Raw genomic sequence first — 16,471 nt, 5'->3', positions numbered from 1 at the left:
TTAAACATGTTCTTCTTTCTAGTCTTGATCTATTGCCTGCCGAATAAGAGATAACGTCTATGTGCACCATCAGAGTGGTTCTGCGCCAGTACGGTATTCTGACCAAATCACTCATCATGCCCCTTAACCGTGACCGTTGTCTGCGCAGGTCTCTGTTCCGTCCCTATCATCTCAAACTCCCCGCTGCCCGTGGCACTACTCTGACTCAAACTCCGTCTATCATCAACCTCATTCGTAACATCAAACTGCCGATGAGCCCAGATCTCCAGCGGCTGCTCGCGCGCGGTATAATCCCCAGACACTAATTGCGACTTGTCTGTATCTCCACCCCTTCGAAACCGCGAGAGCTGCATTGTGGAGCTTGCCATCCGACCGCTCGTGCCTCCGTATTTATTCCCCGTCCGGCTGCGCGCGTTGTACGAGGACTGGTGGAGGAAGGAGCTCCAGTTGAATAGCCGCCGGAAAAGCGTCCATGTTTGCGGGATGTTGGCGACTATAACGGCCGTTGCGGCCTCGCGGACGTACCAGTCTATCCATTTCATGCCGTAGGGTTGAGAGATGGAGTAGTATTTCGAGAGGATGGAGCAGAGGATTACGAACGTGCCGAGCGAGAATACGGCGCACAGGGTAAGCTTGCGAGCGAGTGAGAGCTTCGCGCGGATAAGGAGCGGCAGTGGAATGGCCATGATCATTAGATCGGTCGTGATGTTGAAGACGAGGGTGATGATAACGTGGTTGGTGTAGACGGCGCATTGCTGGTTCTTTGCCGGCACGGACCAGTACGCGGTGAAGGGGCGGCACCAGACGGCGAAGAAGAGGATTTCGATGAGGATGAAGGAGAAGATACAGATTGCGCCGATGATTTTGACGAAGCGGTGCTGGAACAGGCCAGATCTGGAACGAGTAGAGTGGTTAGACGGACTGTTAGAGCATTGGGTGGTATTGAGAGTCTCACGTCATGGTCGAGTACAACAGAAGCAGACACCATTTGCATCCCCAGACGACGACAAGCCAGAACTGCTCGGCTGCGACGACCATCTTACTGCCGACAACGCGGTCCGGGAAGCTTGCCGGGTCGAGAGTTTGGAATTGACTTGGGGGAACTCCATTCGTGCCATGCTTGTCGACTTGGATCAGGAATACGGTCAGTAGTATGTAGAAGATCTGTTTAAAGCCGACGTTGAGTCATCTATTCAGTCAAACAGGCGCGGAAAGAGGACATACCACTGTTATTGCCATTGCAAGGTCCTCTAACTGCAGATTTCGAAAGGACCCCAGCTGTAGCACCCGGGAGACATAGCGCAATACGGCTGTCATGGTCGTTTAGATGCTGTCTTGATAGATATTTGATGATAACATACTGATAGCGAGGACAACTGCCACCCACACCCATGCTTCCACAGCCTTGACCATGGCTGTGAGCGCTTACTGCAGCGTATTGTATTGGGACCAGTGATGCACATAAAAGGAGTGTGGTTGTGGTGAACAGGTTGCCGGGGTGTCCCTTGACTGAATTTCCAACGCTCTTAAGCTTGGAGAGTCAGCTATATTTTGAGAGAGGCTATTGTGGGGTAAGCCCGATACAGCAAATCTCAGCGGTGGTTGTGACTGGGAAGCTGGGAATGCACGAGTCATGATGATTTCAACAATTGATGTGAGTGGTTGACCGGACCCAAGGTACCGAATAACGGGCATGCATGCAAAACACATGGCGGTGGGCCGATATCGGTCAACTAAACTAACTACCAATCTCTCGGGTTGAGATTCCTTTGCTGATCGAGATGGGGCTCTGGAAAACTTTAATGCTCCGGGCGAGATCGAGCCATAATCCGATCGGCTGAAGCTCGCCATCAGACATGCGGTTGAAGAACATACAACGATTTCGTCCTCTCTTCATAACCAACTGGTAATATATGATAACAACTGAACGGTGGGCCCAGTTGTTCCTCCTCTATTGCCCAGACAGTCATAAGACACAGTGTACTATCAAAGATCGAGCATAATCTAGCATAAGAGAGCGAGCTGCCCCTGAACTTTGAAGTGCTCCGAAGCCGAAAAGGCGTCGTAAAGTCTTCCCGAACAGGTAGAATTTAACGACAGTTCGCCTCCGCCCCACAGTGTCGGGCTATGTTTACGCTGGAGACACCGAGGTTTGCCCGTGCTTGGCCCGCCCTGTGCATCTTGGTCTTCATTTTCAAGCTTCTCTGTAGCTTTTTGTTCCTTGAGCAAAAGAGGCTGAAAGATCTCTTATCGGAAACTTGGAGGTAGCTCAATAGCTCGAAACAGGAACCATGGAACAGTTGCCGATGTCGCCCGGTCAATGTCCGTTCAGATAAGAATGGGAAACGGAAATACATAATGATCTCTGCTCTATCCTTTTGACTCGTCGGATGGTGCTGTGCGCCAAAGTCGTGAAGAAACCGGAATCTTACACCTCCATTCAGGGCATTGTCCATCACACAGATCCTACGCTGCCTGATGACTATGACCATGTCTCCCAACGGTGAATGGCATTCGCTACAAGATCAAAATCCATGAATAGGTCTTGAAAAGGGACGGGGAATTGTCAGCGTCCATGAGTATACCGATCTGAGGGCTCTAATGATCACGTGGGTAGTATCATGGTCATTCATTTCGTAGCCAAGCTGATGGATCAGACTGTATCTTTGTTTGGAAACGGAGAATCAACTGTATATACACCCATGATTGTTAGAAGAAACTAACTGACAGGTGCTAAGTCCCCCTATAGTTAAGTGCTGTTAGAGACAATCATTTGAGCAAGAGGGAGTTGGCATAGCGAATTGGTACCTGTGGTATGGTGATTGACGAATCAGTCTGCTGGTCACTTGATCTACCATTAAAACTAACAAATCTGGATTGTACAGCAGAAAGCTCTATCGTATCTAATAACTACTTATACCCTACAGAGCCAACCTCCCCCTCAACCCCTTGACCACCTCCGGCACCGTCAACGCCCCAACAGGCAATGTCACCAACCTCTCCCTAATGATTTTCACAAGGCCCGGTAGGACAACCCTAGTCTCCGGTATCAACCTGGTAATCAGAAAGTAAAGCCCAGTAGCAGTCCCAGCAGCAGACACAAACGCCGAAAGCAACCCAAGGTACGAGAGAATCTCAACACCCGGCTTCTTGAAGAAGTACTTCTTCCTGTCGCCCAATCTCGTCTTGCCTTTGAGACTAGGAATGTATTTGAAGTCGAACACCGTTTCTTTTCCCAGGCCCTCCTTCTCATCCATGAGATGCTTCCAGAACATTTTCTTGCGGTTCTACATCATGTCAGTAATCAAAATAATCCACAAGTGGTCGTAACCTCGAAGCAAAGTGGACTTACCTCAATAATATACCTGTCAACTGCCGGAACCAATGGCAACGTATTCGCCTGCACCTTCACCCAAAAGCAATACCCCCACATCATCATCCGATTCCACAGACCTGTCTTCGGAATATGCAACTCATCACTCAACATGTCCCCATTCAGCAACCTCGTAAGCGCATCCATGTACTCGAGAGAAGCATAAATCGGTGCCGTATTCTCCAGTCCAATTGCGATATTTCGCGCCAGAATGCGGCCTGTATCCGTCGGCTCAAATTCATTAACTAGTAGAGACTCAGAGACGATTTTTGCCTTCGCCGCATTCTCAAATGGTTCATCGGGTGCGCCCATATACCATGCAACTAATCGCCATAGAGCAATATAATCTTCTTCCTCCTGCGCAGATAGCACGACGCCCTGTCGGGGGAGGCCGAGCCAGATCACCGTGCTACTAAATGTGTTGATCGTTGCAAACGAATCGAGATCATTTATCGGAAGTCCGTAGCGGTCAAGGTCGTAGTAGGTAGGATCCTGCTCAACGAGACTGAGGATCTTGCGGCGCACGGCGGAGTGTAACAGGCGGACCCGAACGGAGGCTAGATGCCCCTCACCCCCGGGCTTCATGGCTGAAGGTGAGTTGTTGACTTGGATTGTATGCTGGACTGTTTCGAGGAGGCGCCGGCGGACGACTTTTGCGCTGAACCCGCCAGTGCGCGAGAGGGTTTCGCCGACGCGGATGGCGCCCCTGCAAACGTGCTGTTAGGGCGGGAGTATCTAGTTCGCGTGAAATAAGTACTTACATTCCACCAAGCAGACTGACAAACGTCAACTGTGGGCACTAAGTTAATTTGTATCATTCAGCACCGGTAGGAAAGTAAACGTACAGCATTTGTAACCGGAATTAAATACCGCCAAAAGATATCCTGACCTCTCGCTATCTGATCCCAGTCTACCCACTCAGGCACGGTATTGATCTGGTTCCATAGCTCCTCAAGCTTCGGATCGCTGGCATGGTTATCACGTAGCAGTGCGTATCGGTCTCGCTTCGTTGGATCGTCAGCCGACGCTGGTAACGCGTCTAGTTTCTCATTCGCTTCGTCGGCGAGGGTGTCGCAAGTTCGGATCCAGGGGTCAAGTTGGCTTGCGGGTCGATGCTGATCGGTCCATTCGAAGCTGTAGTCCCAGTAGTGGTACTCGACTCTGTTACCCTTTTTCGATTTTGTGACGGACATCTTTGCGGTCTGTTAGTTGCCTCTAATGGATGCAATGGCCATCTCTAGAATTATGGGTTTTATAGTGGAGGACCGTTCAACTGCTGATACACCCGCGGCCCGGGGTCCGGGAGGGTATATAGATAGCATCATGCCAACTTAATGGAGGGACGAATGATGGCATTTTGATTGGGACATCTTTGTGATCTGCAGTAGAAGTGGAAGTTTGCATGTGAACCCGGCTCATGTTCACTGAGTCAGTCAGCCAAGCCCTATGCCGATGACTTCAGATCCTTCCACCCTCCGTCATTGTGCTTGGTCACTATCTCATATATTTGCGATTAGGGAACCTCGGGCCTTCTATTTCACATGTGTGTCTAGCTGTCGCCGCCATGTTTCGAGTGTCGTGGCTTCTAGTACCGCAACCCTAGTACGGTACTTGATTGGATACCCTAAGCCCAGCACATTTGAACCGAAATTACTCATAGAGAGTTCGTCGCTCATCCCAGCCAGGACGGAGATATGTTCCGTCAAACTTCACGTTCAGCGAGGATTCCAAAACATAGTCCACATTGACCTGCACGTCGACCTTTACCTCCGTCTCCCCCTGGTTCCAAATCGCCAAGCCAATAACATTATCTCCATCGTAGTTCCAGATACCAGGTGGTGCAGGGAAGCTGTTTATTGCCTCGTTGATGTACGGATAGTATCTTCCGTACTGGTACCCGTTGATGTAGAGGTATGCTCGGAACTTCTTTGAGGTCTGAGTGCTGTCAAAGTTGAGTTTCACGCTCAGCGCTACATCGTGTCCTTTCGGTGTGTTCAAAGGGAGGTGAGTACGATAAAACTTAACCCCTGCGCCTTCGAAGCCATCGCCAGGAGCTGCATTGGACCAGCCGGAATCGTCAAAGCCGGGGAGATGCCAACCTAGACGTTCTGCCCTCAGTCCACCTTCGTTGTAGTGGGTGCGGACGGGGTCGAGCGTTTCTCCGGATGAGCCTCCAGCTGTTCCGGCCACTTTCCATGAGCTAAAGCCGGACTCATTGTTGAGGAGCGTAGCATTGAGAATTCCGCGCACATTTAGAGAGGCGGACCCCTGGTCGTGGCCTGTATTATCTTGCATGACCAAAAGGACATTCTTCCCTTCAGCCACGGTGTCTTTGGGAAAAGTGAGTTCTGCATCACCTATTGCTGAGCTGATGTTCCCGAGAAAAGAGCCAACCAACTGCCCGTTGAGCCAGGCAGTCCATCCATGTGCAATACCACCCTGAACTTTGAGGTATACCCCATCTACAGACCCATTAAAGTATCCGCGCCAAAGATGTACGCCGGTGTGGAAGCCGTACTGATCACTGTAGAGGTACGGCTTGGTTGAGTCGTTGAACTTGCTGGGCGTCGTCATAGCGTCTGCATTGACCCAAGCAGCCCCGTCGTCGGAGTACTCGACAGATCGCTCAGCGAGACTGTCCTGCACGCGCCAGGTTCCTAGCTTTGGAACTTTGAACTTGGTAGGGCCGTCAATCTTCGCCCTCAGGCTACCCCATTTGGTTCTTTCTGTCTTGAGCCGCTTTCCGTTCCACTCTATCATTCGTGCTTGCTTGGTTGTAAAGACCTCGATACCAGTGGTCTCGTTAGAATCGCCGCGTAGCAAGATAACACCACGCTCAAGCTGCGCTGCCCTGACAAGATGAGGTCCTTGAACGAATGCTAGTCCAGCGCGGTCAGCTGACGTATGCTATAGGATTCCATCAAGATACACTTACCGACTTGATCAACGGGTACAGTCGGGTCATTGCTGAGTGTAGGAACCCAAAAGAGATGAGCCGAATCACGATCGAGTAGAATCACACGCGCACCATTACTCGTTGCGATGACCGTTCTACCCTGCTGATCTTCAAAATTGACAATAAGACCTTTCTTCGCCCTGACAAATTTTACTTTGGATCGATCGCCAGCTTCGACCTTGCCAGATCTAGCTCCTTCGATAAAGAACTCGCCGCCTTCCCCGTTGAACACCCAAAGAACCAGGGTTGGCTTGGAATCGAACATGGCGTAGGTCAACACCTCGGCCGTGGAGTATACCAGATTTTTGTCACCAAATTGGAAATCGGTAACAATGAGCTTTTGAACATGGCCGTTGAGAGACATCTGGTTGTTACCAGAAACAGTCGGAACGGTGAAATTTCCTGCGGAAGTCCTAATAGATAACCGAAGGAACTGTTTGTCATTGCTTGTTGGATCCGTGTGCCGAATGGCATAGAATCCAGCATCTGTATCCGGGTTCCGCAGCTCGATTGTTATGATGGCATCGTTGTCCGAATACGACGTGCTATTCCCGACAATGTCCGTCTTGGTCAAGTCCTTCGCTGCTCTTGTAAACAGTGCAAGACTCTTGATCTCGTAATACTTGGATCCAATCGTCCGGTTCTCTGCTATAGCTGCCCCGTATCCGTAGCTCGAGGTCACGAAGGGTGCAGCCAGCCAGCCCCAGTTGGTACCTCCGTGGATCATGTAGAGACCAAGAATAGTGACTCGCTGTGCGACGTTATCACGGTAATAGAAGTTGACAAAAGATTCATCGGTTCGCTCTTCACAGCCTCCCTCTGGGCCGTCCCACGGGTTCAATGCGCCTCCTTGGAACTCGGGCATCATTGAAGGCTGCTTCGGCGAGACCTCGTTGAAATGCGCCGTGTAGTCCATCAGTGTGAAAGACGGATTGGATGAGCTGCAGTCTTCAGGCATACATGACCAACAAGAGGGCTATCATTTGTTAGCAAAACTCCCCGTGGAAGGTTTCAAGTACTCACATAATTGTCAAGCCCATAGATATGGACATTACCTCCAGCACCAACTGTGTCATAATCGACTGACCAGGACTTGTACTGCTGGCCAGGCATATTGTGTGTCAGAGGTACCACCAGGCCGTTCGACTGAGCATTCGCGAAAAGCTGTTTCATGTACTCGATCTTGACGGGCTTCGGGACCTTCTTTTCGACATCGGTCCACTGTTCGGGAAACTCATTCTCAATCTGATACAAAATGACGGTGCCATTCTGTGTGACCTGGTATGGGGCGGTGATCTCCTCTACCTTGTCCATGTACGGCTTCCAAGCGGCAGTGAAAACAGTATCATTATCGCGCAAGCCGCCAAATTCTCCCGTCGTGACCCACAGCGGCATTCCACCAGCATTCGTTTCAGCGTTGATGTAGGGACCAGGTCGTGCGTGGACAAAAAGTCCAAGATCTCTAGCAATCTCGTATATCCTTCCGATATCGTGAGCACCGGTTTCGAAATCGAGTATATCACTTGTAGGCGCGTGAAACCCCCAATGGTTGTAGAAGGACACAGTGTTCATTCCCATTGCTTTGATCTTTTCCATCACGTCCACCCACATCTCGGGAACCGGGAGGCGGAACGGGTGAAACTCGCCGCCAAAGGAGAACAAGCGTTCGCCGTTATAGATGAGGCTGTAATGGTCCCATTGTACCGTTGTGTCACCTAACTCGGTGTCCCGAATGGGCCATGTCGGCGGCGTACTTGCACAAACTCCTGGATAAAGAGGTGCAAACGCGAGGGCACGTATTACCCAGTCAAGAAGGCGCATTTTCGAGTGGAGCTGGAGAGACTATCACGTATCTGTGAGTGCGATGTTGGGCCATCACTCTTGAGCAACGTGTGATCCAGTATATATAGACATTCCGACACTCCAGCTTATCGCCGATTCTAGGGGTGTACTCCAACCATGATGATCGCTAGTAAATTATTCCACCAGTGATAAGAACGTATGACCACCCCGGGTTTGAATAGTCCGGGGAACAGGGTCCTTTAGTTACACCTTACCCCACATGCCGATCGCCAAACTTCGAATTGGAGCATGGATCGGTTTAATGCGACACGTCCAGCAGAGATTTAACAGTGCCACAGTCAGTTTGGTGGGGCGACTGGACGGACGTCAGGTCACCTTGTACCTCAAGGGATAACTGCAAAGGAGGTGCCAGATACTGATAAAGTCCGCTCGGGAGAGATGGCCCCGAACGATCATCTTGCTCACCCAAGTGGCCTGGTTGGGTTATGAGGCGGTTGCTGTACTGGTATGGCTACGAGTGCCAGATGCGGTGATATGCATTAGACAATAAAATGCTGCACGACAGTATAGTGGAAGCCATTGAAGCAGGTCAAGGTTCTCGGAGATAATGGCAATAGTGTCCTGTCTTAACGAGATAAAAGGAAATGTGCAAAGCCATGGGCATGAGGTGGTCAGAGGTCTCGTTCGAAAGGATGAGTTAATCATATGTAGGTACTGAGGAAAATAAACAGTGTGCCCAATGTAAGCCGTTAAGTATGATGAGAGAAAGGGGCCCAGTATCATGTTATGACCGACTATGTCAGTGTCCATTTCGTTTCATGAGATTATACGGCTGACAGTAACCTTTATCAAAGGAGTGAAACGCGCCGTTGGCCGTTTTAATTGGTCCTAGAAAAGCCCCTCACATGTCGCTTGTACCACCCACTCGCAAGAGTCTGGTTCGCTTGCTCCTGCCCGTCCGCCAAGAGAGTGGTAATGTTTCTCTTCCCCTGCTCTCCAAGGCGAACTGACCACTCATCAGGGGTGTCAGTAATGACCCAATTGTACCCGGAATCGATGATCCAGGAAAAGTCTGAGCGGTAGTCGTGGCCGTCGACGGAATAATCCCCAGCATTAGAGTCGATTAGCTGAGGAGCCTTGTTATCCGAGAAACCAAACGCAGAGTTATTTGTGCGGATGTCATCCGGTAGCGTGTAGTTGGCTGTGTCAAAGCTAGAGGAGCCAGGTCAGCTCCATGAATTTATGCTAAGCAGGGAAGTCTCGCAAAGGAACTCACAAAGTTCTGGGTGATGTGATTGGGTCGACAAAGTCGCCAATGGCAAAACTATTGTTGGGTCAGCATTTACTGGAGTAGCGCTAGTATAGGCCTCACAAGGTTCCTGCAGTCCTGAAAGCGTCGCACTTTGTTGCATCATTTTGAACATGATCGAGCAACTCTTGCAGAGGACCATCTGTCGATTTGAGCTCAATCTCTGCGCTAATCGTGTAGTTAGTCTCGAGGAAGCCCTTCAGACCAGCCAGCGTGTCCCATTCTTCGACATCATCGGGGTTGTAGACAGGGATATAGGCGAGCTGGATCCCGCTCGCAAAGGCATCCTGAACCCAAGGCAGCGCTTCAAACTCCTCCGGTGTCTTGTGCCACTTCGCCTGCAGCTTGTATATGCACCATTCGTTGGCCGGTACGCCTGCTGAGTTGGTCAAGTTTTTGAGTTGCCAGTAGGCTACCTCAACAGCGTCTTGATCCTTAAAGTCGAGCTGTAAAACAACGTTCAGCTTCAAGTCGTGGATTTCCTGAACAATTGATGGCAGAGTTGGGACTTTTTCACCCCTCACTCGACCTCCTTCGTCCCGAAGATGCAGCTGATCCATGAATCCCACGTAATCGTGCTCGGCCACGGGAGGGTTGTATCCCTGGCCAGTGTAGGGGTTGTAAGCCGCCTGGCCGGTGTATTCACCGACGTCTGTCTCACGGCCAAGGCCGCCGTCATGGATCATCGGTAGATATCCATCGCGGGAGAGACGAATGTCGGTTTCAATACACTCTATTCCGGCCTCGGCAGCTCGGAAATAAGCATCATGTGAGTTGTCTGCAGTTCCGTTCCACCTGCAATCTATGTTAGTTGTTTCCCAGAATTGCGACGACCTTTAACTCACCGCAGCCCTCTATGTGCACAGAGCATCGTCAGATCTTCGCGTGGATGACGGAATGCATCAACAATCTTCCTCACATCGTAAGGCTGGCGCGCGGCATTGGCAGATGACGCTGCCAAAAGCAGTGCGAGAGGGGCAAAGCTTATCATTCTGAGTATAGGTATGAGCAATTTCTATACAGAGCCTTTAGTGACATACACATGATACAGGCTTGCATCCGACACCGTGCATCTTTTATATTCATCAGTACTTTTCGCGAGTAATGGATCTTACGCGGAGGCGCAAACTACTCCAACTTCATTCCTACCACAGAAGTGATCAGCTGTGTGGTGCGATGCCCAGAAGACAGGCATTGTATACACGTGGTGAGACAGCTCCAAACAATACGGTCAATCATGCTTTCCATATACAAGATGTGGAGTGTTGTGCCGCGATAATAGAGATGATGGCATATAGAGGCAGCACGTGCTAAGAGAAGATGGTGTTATACGGCCTGGGCAGTCGCGAGCTTAAGCGCTTAGCCGGTCACCATAGTAGCGTGTGGGCTCATGACATCTGTACTCTGTAGTGGGACTCGCTTAACGTCCAGTTGATGCAAAGATACAAAACTAGTCAAGTCAACGAAAAAATAGGAGGATCATGGAGGAGGAAGGGAGTAGGCACAACAGCCGCCAACGAGAACGACGTTTTACCAAAACAGGACTAGGTCCGGTGCCGCTGTAATGCAGCCAAAATCAAACGAATCGTCAATGCCTGTGGGGGGTCCTGCAATAGAACAACTTATTGTCATCCATCTGGGGTAATATATCTACAGCTAAAATGGGGAAATCCTACCTTGACCTCGCCCATGAATGCGACAGGTTTGACCCCAGTCATCTTTCGACCTCTTGTGCGTCTGCTAATATATATATAGATTCCCCTATCACCAAGATGACCCCGCGGCCTATGCAACACACATGGAGAAGTACCACTCCTTCCGTGTGCAAGGCTGTGATTCCATCCTAGGATACATGGTCAACGAGGTCGTGTCACGATTCGACTGGCCCACTGAATCCTGGAATATTGATGCCGAATCCCGAACTGTGACATTGATTGCTGGTCCAACACCGGCAGAGCGGAGCCAGGCTGTTGCCCAGACCCTCGACTTAGCAGTCAAACAGGACCGGTTCGAAGTGTTACGAGGTTGGCGAAACGAGATGTACCCGGTCTTTGGTCCTGGCGGGGAATTTCTGCTGGAATTGGAGCGCTGCGCGAGTCCGCTTTTTGGGATCGTCTCATATGGTATCCATGCTACTGCTTATGTTGAGACTGCGGAGGGACTGAAGCTTTGGGTGCCACGGCGATCAAAAACGAAGCAGACATATCCTAGTATGCTGGACAATACGGTTGCCGGTGGGATGAGCACAGGAGAAAGGCCGTATGAGTGTCTTGTCCGCGAGGCAATGGAGGAGGCGTCCCTGCCTGAGGATGTCGTCCGGGCTAATGCCACCGCCGTCGGTTGCGTGTCGTATACCTATGTCCGGGATAACCGCGCTGGTGGTGAGACAGACCTGGTCCAGCCGGAGGTGGAATATGTTTACGATATCAAGCTACCCGTGGATGTTATCCCGAAACCCAACGATACAGAGGTCGAAGAATTCTGCCCGCTTACTGTTGAGGAGACGCAGAATGCTCTAGCCAACGGGGAGTTCAAGCCCAACTGTGCTGTCGTTCTCATCGATTTCTTCCTCCGCCACGGAATTCTAACCGCCGAGAACGAGAAGGACTTCCTCGAGATCATCACGAGAATTCATCGTCGCCTGGACTTCCCCACAGCATCACGCGTTATAAACTAGAGCGGCAGATTTTTGTAACGGTTTGAGATGATTTGATATATTGATAGACCCATGCCATATAACGCCAACGCTGCAACCAAACCACTTCAACGACTTTTCTAGCTCACGCCGAAGATAAAAACCCGATATGGTCCGAGATATTGCTCTATTTCTTGAGAAGCAGGTACACATAATCTATCCTCAGAGGCGCAAGCTTCTTGTAAGGTCCCTCGAGGTAAAGCAGCAGTCCGCCAAAGGAAACAAAGGCCGCCCTGACAATCAGTTTAGCATCCTGGGCTCCGGTCGCTGGGACAGTGAAGCTTACATATTGCCTGGAGTTGACTCCTCAAATCGGTAGACTTTTCCGTGGCAGACATAGTCGTAGTCATTGGCGAGGGTGTGTTCACCCATTCCGACTTCCCTCCAGCCAGTCTTTGCGCCGCTGTCCTCCTTGCCGTCTAGGGAAAGGGTCGAGGCGATGGCCATAGACAGCGACTCGCCAACACTACACGGATAGAGTTCGGAGTTGACATCGAGGGTGAAGGTGGTAAGAGAGTCGGAAGAGGTGCATGTAAGGCGAGAGACGCGGTCGTATTTCTGGTTGTTGATCCCGGTGATCGTGAAGGTATCTTCGAAAACTAACGGATCGGACATTTTTGCGGGTGATGTGAATTCAGGGTTCGACGTATCGATCAGATCGCGAATGTGTCAGTAATCCAATGCGCCACTTAGCGAGTGAGTTTGGACGCTTGAGGTTTGGTCGAGAGGTGGTTGAAGCCGCCGCCTTGACCGACGGAAGAGAGCTTTTTTCTGCATGGATTTTAGCGTAGTTACCGCCGCCGCTTTTGTTCGGGAGTCTGCCCCGCCGTAAATCTTCGAAAGGATTCAAGCTCACAACAGCTCGACATTTCCTTATTACATGATAAAATGTCGTTTCGAAAGCGAAATATTGGCCTAACAACAGGCCCCGACAGAACCCCGACGGCCAATTCTACTGCGCAGCCGCAACGAGCGCCAGCAACGCCACCTTCTACTCCCGGTGTCCGCCCTTCTCCCGATGATGGTCGCCCAACTACTTCAACAGGTTCCCCATCACTTGACAATCTTCTAGCCGGGCACGGTGGATTGCCGATAGGAAAGACGCTTCTACTGGAGGAGAATGGAACTACAGATTTTGCAGGCGCATTACTCCGATATTACGCTGCAGAAGGTGTGGTGCAAGAGCAGCAAGTTCATGTCATCGGGATGCCAGAGCAGTGGGGTAGGACGCTTCCAGGTTTAATTGGGACGGCGGAAGCTGCAGACGAAAAGTCAGACAAGCGAAAGGGCGAACGCATGAAGATTGCCTGGAGATATGAACGGCTTGGGGAGTTTGGTACTGGTGTCGCAGGTGCACGATGTAGGTCACTAGCATGTTGCGCGATAGAACAATATGCTAACAAGTCCAGCCCCTGCAGCAATACCAGGGGACCAGAGCCCATCGTCAACAGACGCCGGCTTGGCCAAGCAACCGGCGTTCTGCCACGCCTTCGATCTCACGAAACGCCTCACACATCCTTCCATAGGCAACATCACGTATATACCCATTGTCCCAACAAACGAATCTTTGCTCGTCTCGATCCAGAAAAAGCTCCAAGCTGCCATTGCTTCAGCTCCGCCACACACAGTTCATCGTGTTGTGATCCCGTCCTTCCTCAACCCCACACTATATCCACCGGATGTCAGCCAGCCTGAGAACGTGCTACCATTCCTTCACTCGTTGAGAGCCTTAGCGAGCTCGCCCGAACATCGTATAACTGCCATGATAACAATCCCGCTCTCTCTTTTCCCTCGCTCTTCGGGTCTCGTGCGATGGATGGAGATACTAAGTGATGGGGTCATCGAGCTCTGTCCATTCCCACATTCCTCAGACGCTCTATCGACATCGGGAGCGGCAACCTCACACGAAGAGCCCCCACAAGGAATGCTCAAGACACATCGACTGCCGGTTTTGCACGAACGAGGTGGCGGAAGCGATCAAAATGTCGGACAGGATTGGGCATTCACACTGAGTCGGAGGAGATTTGAGATCAAGCCGTTCAGCCTACCACCCGCCGACGGGGACCAAGAGGCGCAAGATAGTACGCGATCAGATAAGATGCCCAAGAAAGAGGATCTCGAATTCTAGGCGGTCTCATCTGGTAGAGGCAAGCGTCGTGATTCTAGCTCATTCCTCATGATCCGAGTCTACCAACATATCGTCTAGCTCAACCTGCTCGGACATTGCAGGTCCGGTATTGACCATGGTACGAAGGTACTCCCTTCCGTATGACCCAGCGGCTCGGGAATGGATCCGATTCCCTAAGCAAGACGAGAAAGCAAGCCAGGCTTCGAAGTGTCAATTGCTGATCAACAGGCAAGGCAAGCTCAAAGAAAACCAACCTATGAATGCAATCAACGGTGCGAAGAACACCAGAAAAATAAGCAGAAAGAAATTCATTTTGAAGAAGCCCGACTAATTGCAGCGATCCAGTGCAGGAAATCGGCTTGGTTGCTTTCCCGGTCTCCTCCGCTCGGCAGCTGAACGGGTGCTACTTAGGTCGGCCCGGGCGGCCGTAGCGAGCTCACTCAATCGGGGAAAGCGCATTCTCCACTGGAATTTCTGTTTAAAAATGACTCCCACCAATTTTCTTTTTTGCTCCTTCTCAACACCTCTCTAATAACTCAGCCTCGTTCATTCTCACGAGACTCTTGGATTTGCTGGTCGAATTCAAAGTGACTTTTTTCGTCACGTTCCTTCTTTCCTGATGGTAAGTTTCAAGCATCTCTTCGTACCCTGATCGAATGATTATATAACTACTATAATCTGTCAATCCCCTGAAGCTCGTTATAAATCTCATTTAAAGAGCACACGTGATTGAGAAACGTATTGAGAATGACTCGATCGGTTTTCACTGCCATTTCATTCATCGTCTTGTCTGAACATTAGCTGACATGCCTATCACAGTAGTGAATGCAGAACTCTGATCTCTCAATATGAATACTGTCCCAAACTTGCCAATCCCGATATCGTACATCGCGGGTAACTACTTTGTCTTCTCGGTCGACGCGGTTACCTTCCTGAGGCGCGAGCATCATATATGCGGTGTCCTTGCCGGAACGCTTCCCCAGGTCCCACAGCAGAATGTCTTCACAGGCCTGCCCTTGGAGCTGATGCCCGAAGAAGCAAGACTCTTAGTCGAGAAAGGCGTAGCTTGCATTGTAGACGAGGTAAACTTCCAGAAGCAAGGAATGCAATCGCTCATGGAGGAAGACCGCAAGAAATATCTCAAAGAACTAGAAACGCAAGGCCTCGAGGCTATGCATCTGCAGATGCGCAAGAAGGAGCGGCAGAGGGAAGAGGCGCTGAAGAAGGTAGACGACAAAAAGGCTGCGAAGGCAAAGGCGAAGCGCTCTCAAGAGAGACAGGATGCCGCTGGTGCTACGAATGATGAAGTTGTTGTCTCGCTTTTCGATGACAGCCAGTCAACTCCTCTGCCGTCTACTCCTAGTCAAACAACTTCTCGCCGTACTTCGACTTTTACAGCTGTCGATGCCATGGGAATTACCCCAGCTGTATCCCACCCTCCTCTTCCTCAGCAGCCACCTATCGAACATCACCTCCCACTTCCCGAAGTGCCATATTCCTACCCTCTCTTTGCTCACCTCCACTCGAAAGGTTACTTCCTATCTCCCGGACTTCGATTCGGCTGCCAGTACCTAGCATATCCCGGCGATCCGTTGCGGTTCCATTCTCATTTCCTGAGTGTGGCTGCCGAGTGGGACGAAGAGTTGGATTTGATGGATGTCATCGCTGGAGGCAGACTAGGCACGGGCGTCAAGAAGGGTTTCCTCATCGGCGGCGCGGACACAAATGGCGCGAATACTGGCAATGCAGGGGCTAATGTCCGGTGCTTCAGCATTGAATGGGCTGGAATGTGATTCGATATCATCACGACCACTCCACCACACCACACTATCCCGTGCAAGACGAAACGCTACTACGCGTTACTACCAACAATTATCATAGGCTTTCGGGTCCCGATCGCCTCTACAAGAGCCAGCAGCGGCTCATACAGGCTGATACACGGGGGTTCGCGCGGGGCGGACTGCCTCCGCCACTACTAGATGCACAACACAAACACCTAGTGAGCCGGTAGCATTGGCTTGCCTCAATTATACCTATTGAAGAAGTATGATATGAAGCCTGCATCAACGCGACAACGGCACAGGGAGTACTTCTATACTTGAAGTCCCAACACGTCTCAGAGACGTATAGATACGAATATCATCAACATTTGCCAGTCCGACAACATTTTATTCGCCTTCTGTTGCCGTAGTTGTAGGATTGCCTTC

The 16,471-nt window shown here is 50.7% G+C and overlaps 8 protein-coding genes across 8 annotated transcripts; 3 read left to right on the top strand and 5 right to left on the bottom strand.

Moving 5' to 3' along the window:
• Window positions 1–107: 107 nt before the first annotated feature.
• On the bottom strand, window positions 108–1,413 carry BJY04DRAFT_212644 (putative UbiD family decarboxylase; the record flags this gene model as incomplete). Its single annotated transcript, XM_073714640.1, has 4 exons — window positions 108–894; window positions 956–1,164; window positions 1,225–1,310; window positions 1,362–1,413. 4 exons carry the CDS (start codon window positions 1,411–1,413, stop codon window positions 108–110), a joined length of 1,134 nt encoding a protein of 377 aa, XP_073577428.1.
• A 1,508-nt stretch (window positions 1,414–2,921) lies between these two features.
• On the bottom strand, window positions 2,922–4,566 carry BJY04DRAFT_212643 (oxygenase MpaB family protein; the record flags this gene model as incomplete). Its single annotated transcript, XM_073714639.1, has 4 exons — window positions 2,922–3,287; window positions 3,353–4,079; window positions 4,135–4,163; window positions 4,219–4,566. 4 exons carry the CDS (start codon window positions 4,564–4,566, stop codon window positions 2,922–2,924), a joined length of 1,470 nt encoding a protein of 489 aa, XP_073577427.1.
• A 320-nt stretch (window positions 4,567–4,886) lies between these two features.
• On the bottom strand, window positions 4,887–8,380 carry BJY04DRAFT_225534 (glycoside hydrolase family 35 protein). The gene is made up of 3 exons (XM_073718222.1): window positions 7,353–8,380; window positions 6,309–7,305; window positions 4,887–6,252 (listed from the first exon to the last, which is right to left on the bottom strand). The coding sequence occupies exons 1-3, from the start codon at window positions 8,148–8,150 to the stop codon at window positions 5,024–5,026; spliced, it is 3,024 nt and encodes a 1,007-aa protein (XP_073577426.1). The 5' UTR covers window positions 8,151–8,380; the 3' UTR covers window positions 4,887–5,023.
• A 308-nt stretch (window positions 8,381–8,688) lies between these two features.
• BJY04DRAFT_176310 (PLC-like phosphodiesterase) lies at window positions 8,689–10,946 on the bottom strand. Its single transcript, XM_073709453.1, has 5 exons — window positions 10,644–10,946; window positions 10,287–10,586; window positions 9,505–10,236; window positions 9,409–9,456; window positions 8,689–9,344 (listed from the first exon to the last, which is right to left on the bottom strand). Exons 2-5 carry the CDS (start codon window positions 10,430–10,432, stop codon window positions 9,011–9,013), a joined length of 1,260 nt encoding a protein of 419 aa, XP_073577425.1. The 5' UTR covers window positions 10,433–10,586; window positions 10,644–10,946; the 3' UTR covers window positions 8,689–9,010.
• Window positions 10,947–11,062: 116 nt separating this feature from the next.
• On the top strand, window positions 11,063–12,268 carry BJY04DRAFT_5287 (thiamine pyrophosphokinase-related protein). The gene is made up of 2 exons (XM_073720573.1): window positions 11,063–11,143; window positions 11,197–12,268. Exons 1-2 carry the CDS (start codon window positions 11,103–11,105, stop codon window positions 12,116–12,118), a joined length of 963 nt encoding a protein of 320 aa, XP_073577424.1. The 5' UTR covers window positions 11,063–11,102; the 3' UTR covers window positions 12,119–12,268.
• BJY04DRAFT_5299 (DNA-directed RNA polymerase core subunit RPB8) lies at window positions 12,191–12,925 on the bottom strand. Its single transcript, XM_073720580.1, has 2 exons — window positions 12,423–12,925; window positions 12,191–12,369 (listed from the first exon to the last, which is right to left on the bottom strand). The coding sequence occupies exons 1-2, from the start codon at window positions 12,749–12,751 to the stop codon at window positions 12,264–12,266; spliced, it is 435 nt and encodes a 144-aa protein (XP_073577423.1). The 5' UTR covers window positions 12,752–12,925; the 3' UTR covers window positions 12,191–12,263.
• Window position 12,926: 1 nt separating this feature from the next.
• Window positions 12,927–14,688, top strand: BJY04DRAFT_5289 (elongator complex protein 4). The gene is made up of 2 exons (XM_073720574.1): window positions 12,927–13,496; window positions 13,546–14,688. The coding sequence occupies exons 1-2, from the start codon at window positions 13,025–13,027 to the stop codon at window positions 14,262–14,264; spliced, it is 1,191 nt and encodes a 396-aa protein (XP_073577422.1). The 5' UTR covers window positions 12,927–13,024; the 3' UTR covers window positions 14,265–14,688.
• On the top strand, window positions 14,689–16,278 carry BJY04DRAFT_5290 (tRNA splicing endonuclease subunit SEN34). Its single transcript, XM_073720575.1, has one exon. It carries the CDS (start codon window positions 15,113–15,115, stop codon window positions 16,055–16,057), a length of 945 nt encoding a protein of 314 aa, XP_073577421.1. The 5' UTR covers window positions 14,689–15,112; the 3' UTR covers window positions 16,058–16,278.
• Window positions 16,279–16,471: the final 193 nt, after the last annotated feature.

Source organism: Aspergillus karnatakaensis (assembly GCF_047715665.1).
Source record: "Aspergillus karnatakaensis strain CBS 102800 unplaced genomic scaffold BJY04scaffold_1, whole genome shotgun sequence".
Lineage (NCBI taxonomy): Eukaryota > Fungi > Ascomycota > Eurotiomycetes > Eurotiales > Aspergillaceae > Aspergillus > Aspergillus karnatakaensis.
Note: the sequence above shows the minus strand (reverse complement) of the source record. Positions and strands in the feature narration are given on the sequence as shown.

Bases quoted from the DNA above. Each gene is read 5' to 3' on its own strand.
- BJY04DRAFT_5287 (XM_073720573.1), top strand. From the start codon at position 11,103: ATGGGGAAATCCTACCTTGACCTCGCCCATGAATGCGACAG. The intron at 11,144-11,196 runs GTTTGACCCCAG...ATATATATATAG, and splicing joins CTCGCCCATGAATGCGACAG to ATTCCCCTATCACCAAGATG.
- BJY04DRAFT_176310 (XM_073709453.1), bottom strand. From the start codon at position 10,432: ATGATAAGCTTTGCCCCTCTCGCACTGCTTTTGGCAGCGTCATCTGCC. The intron at 9,457-9,504 runs GTGAGGCCTATA...ACCCAACAATAG, and splicing joins TTCAGGACTGCAGGAACCTT to TTTTGCCATTGGCGACTTTG. The intron at 9,345-9,408 runs GTGAGTTCCTTT...TGGCTCCTCTAG, and splicing joins ATCACATCACCCAGAACTTT to CTTTGACACAGCCAACTACA.
- BJY04DRAFT_5299 (XM_073720580.1), bottom strand. From the start codon at position 12,751: ATGTCCGATCCGTTAGTTTTCGAAGATACCTTCACGATCACCGGGATC. The intron at 12,370-12,422 runs GTAAGCTTCACT...ACTGATTGTCAG, and splicing joins GAGTCAACTCCAGGCAATAT to GGCGGCCTTTGTTTCCTTTG.
- BJY04DRAFT_5290 (XM_073720575.1), top strand. From the start codon at position 15,113: ATGAATACTGTCCCAAACTTGCCAATCCCGATATCGTACATCGCGGGT.
- BJY04DRAFT_5289 (XM_073720574.1), top strand. From the start codon at position 13,025: ATGTCGTTTCGAAAGCGAAATATTGGCCTAACAACAGGCCCCGACAGA. The intron at 13,497-13,545 runs GTAGGTCACTAG...TAACAAGTCCAG, and splicing joins TGGTGTCGCAGGTGCACGAT to CCCCTGCAGCAATACCAGGG.
- BJY04DRAFT_225534 (XM_073718222.1), bottom strand. From the start codon at position 8,150: ATGCGCCTTCTTGACTGGGTAATACGTGCCCTCGCGTTTGCACCTCTT. The intron at 7,306-7,352 runs GTGAGTACTTGA...AACAAATGATAG, and splicing joins TCTATGGGCTTGACAATTAT to CCCTCTTGTTGGTCATGTAT. The intron at 6,253-6,308 runs GTAAGTGTATCT...GCGCTGGACTAG, and splicing joins TGTACCCGTTGATCAAGTCG to CATTCGTTCAAGGACCTCAT.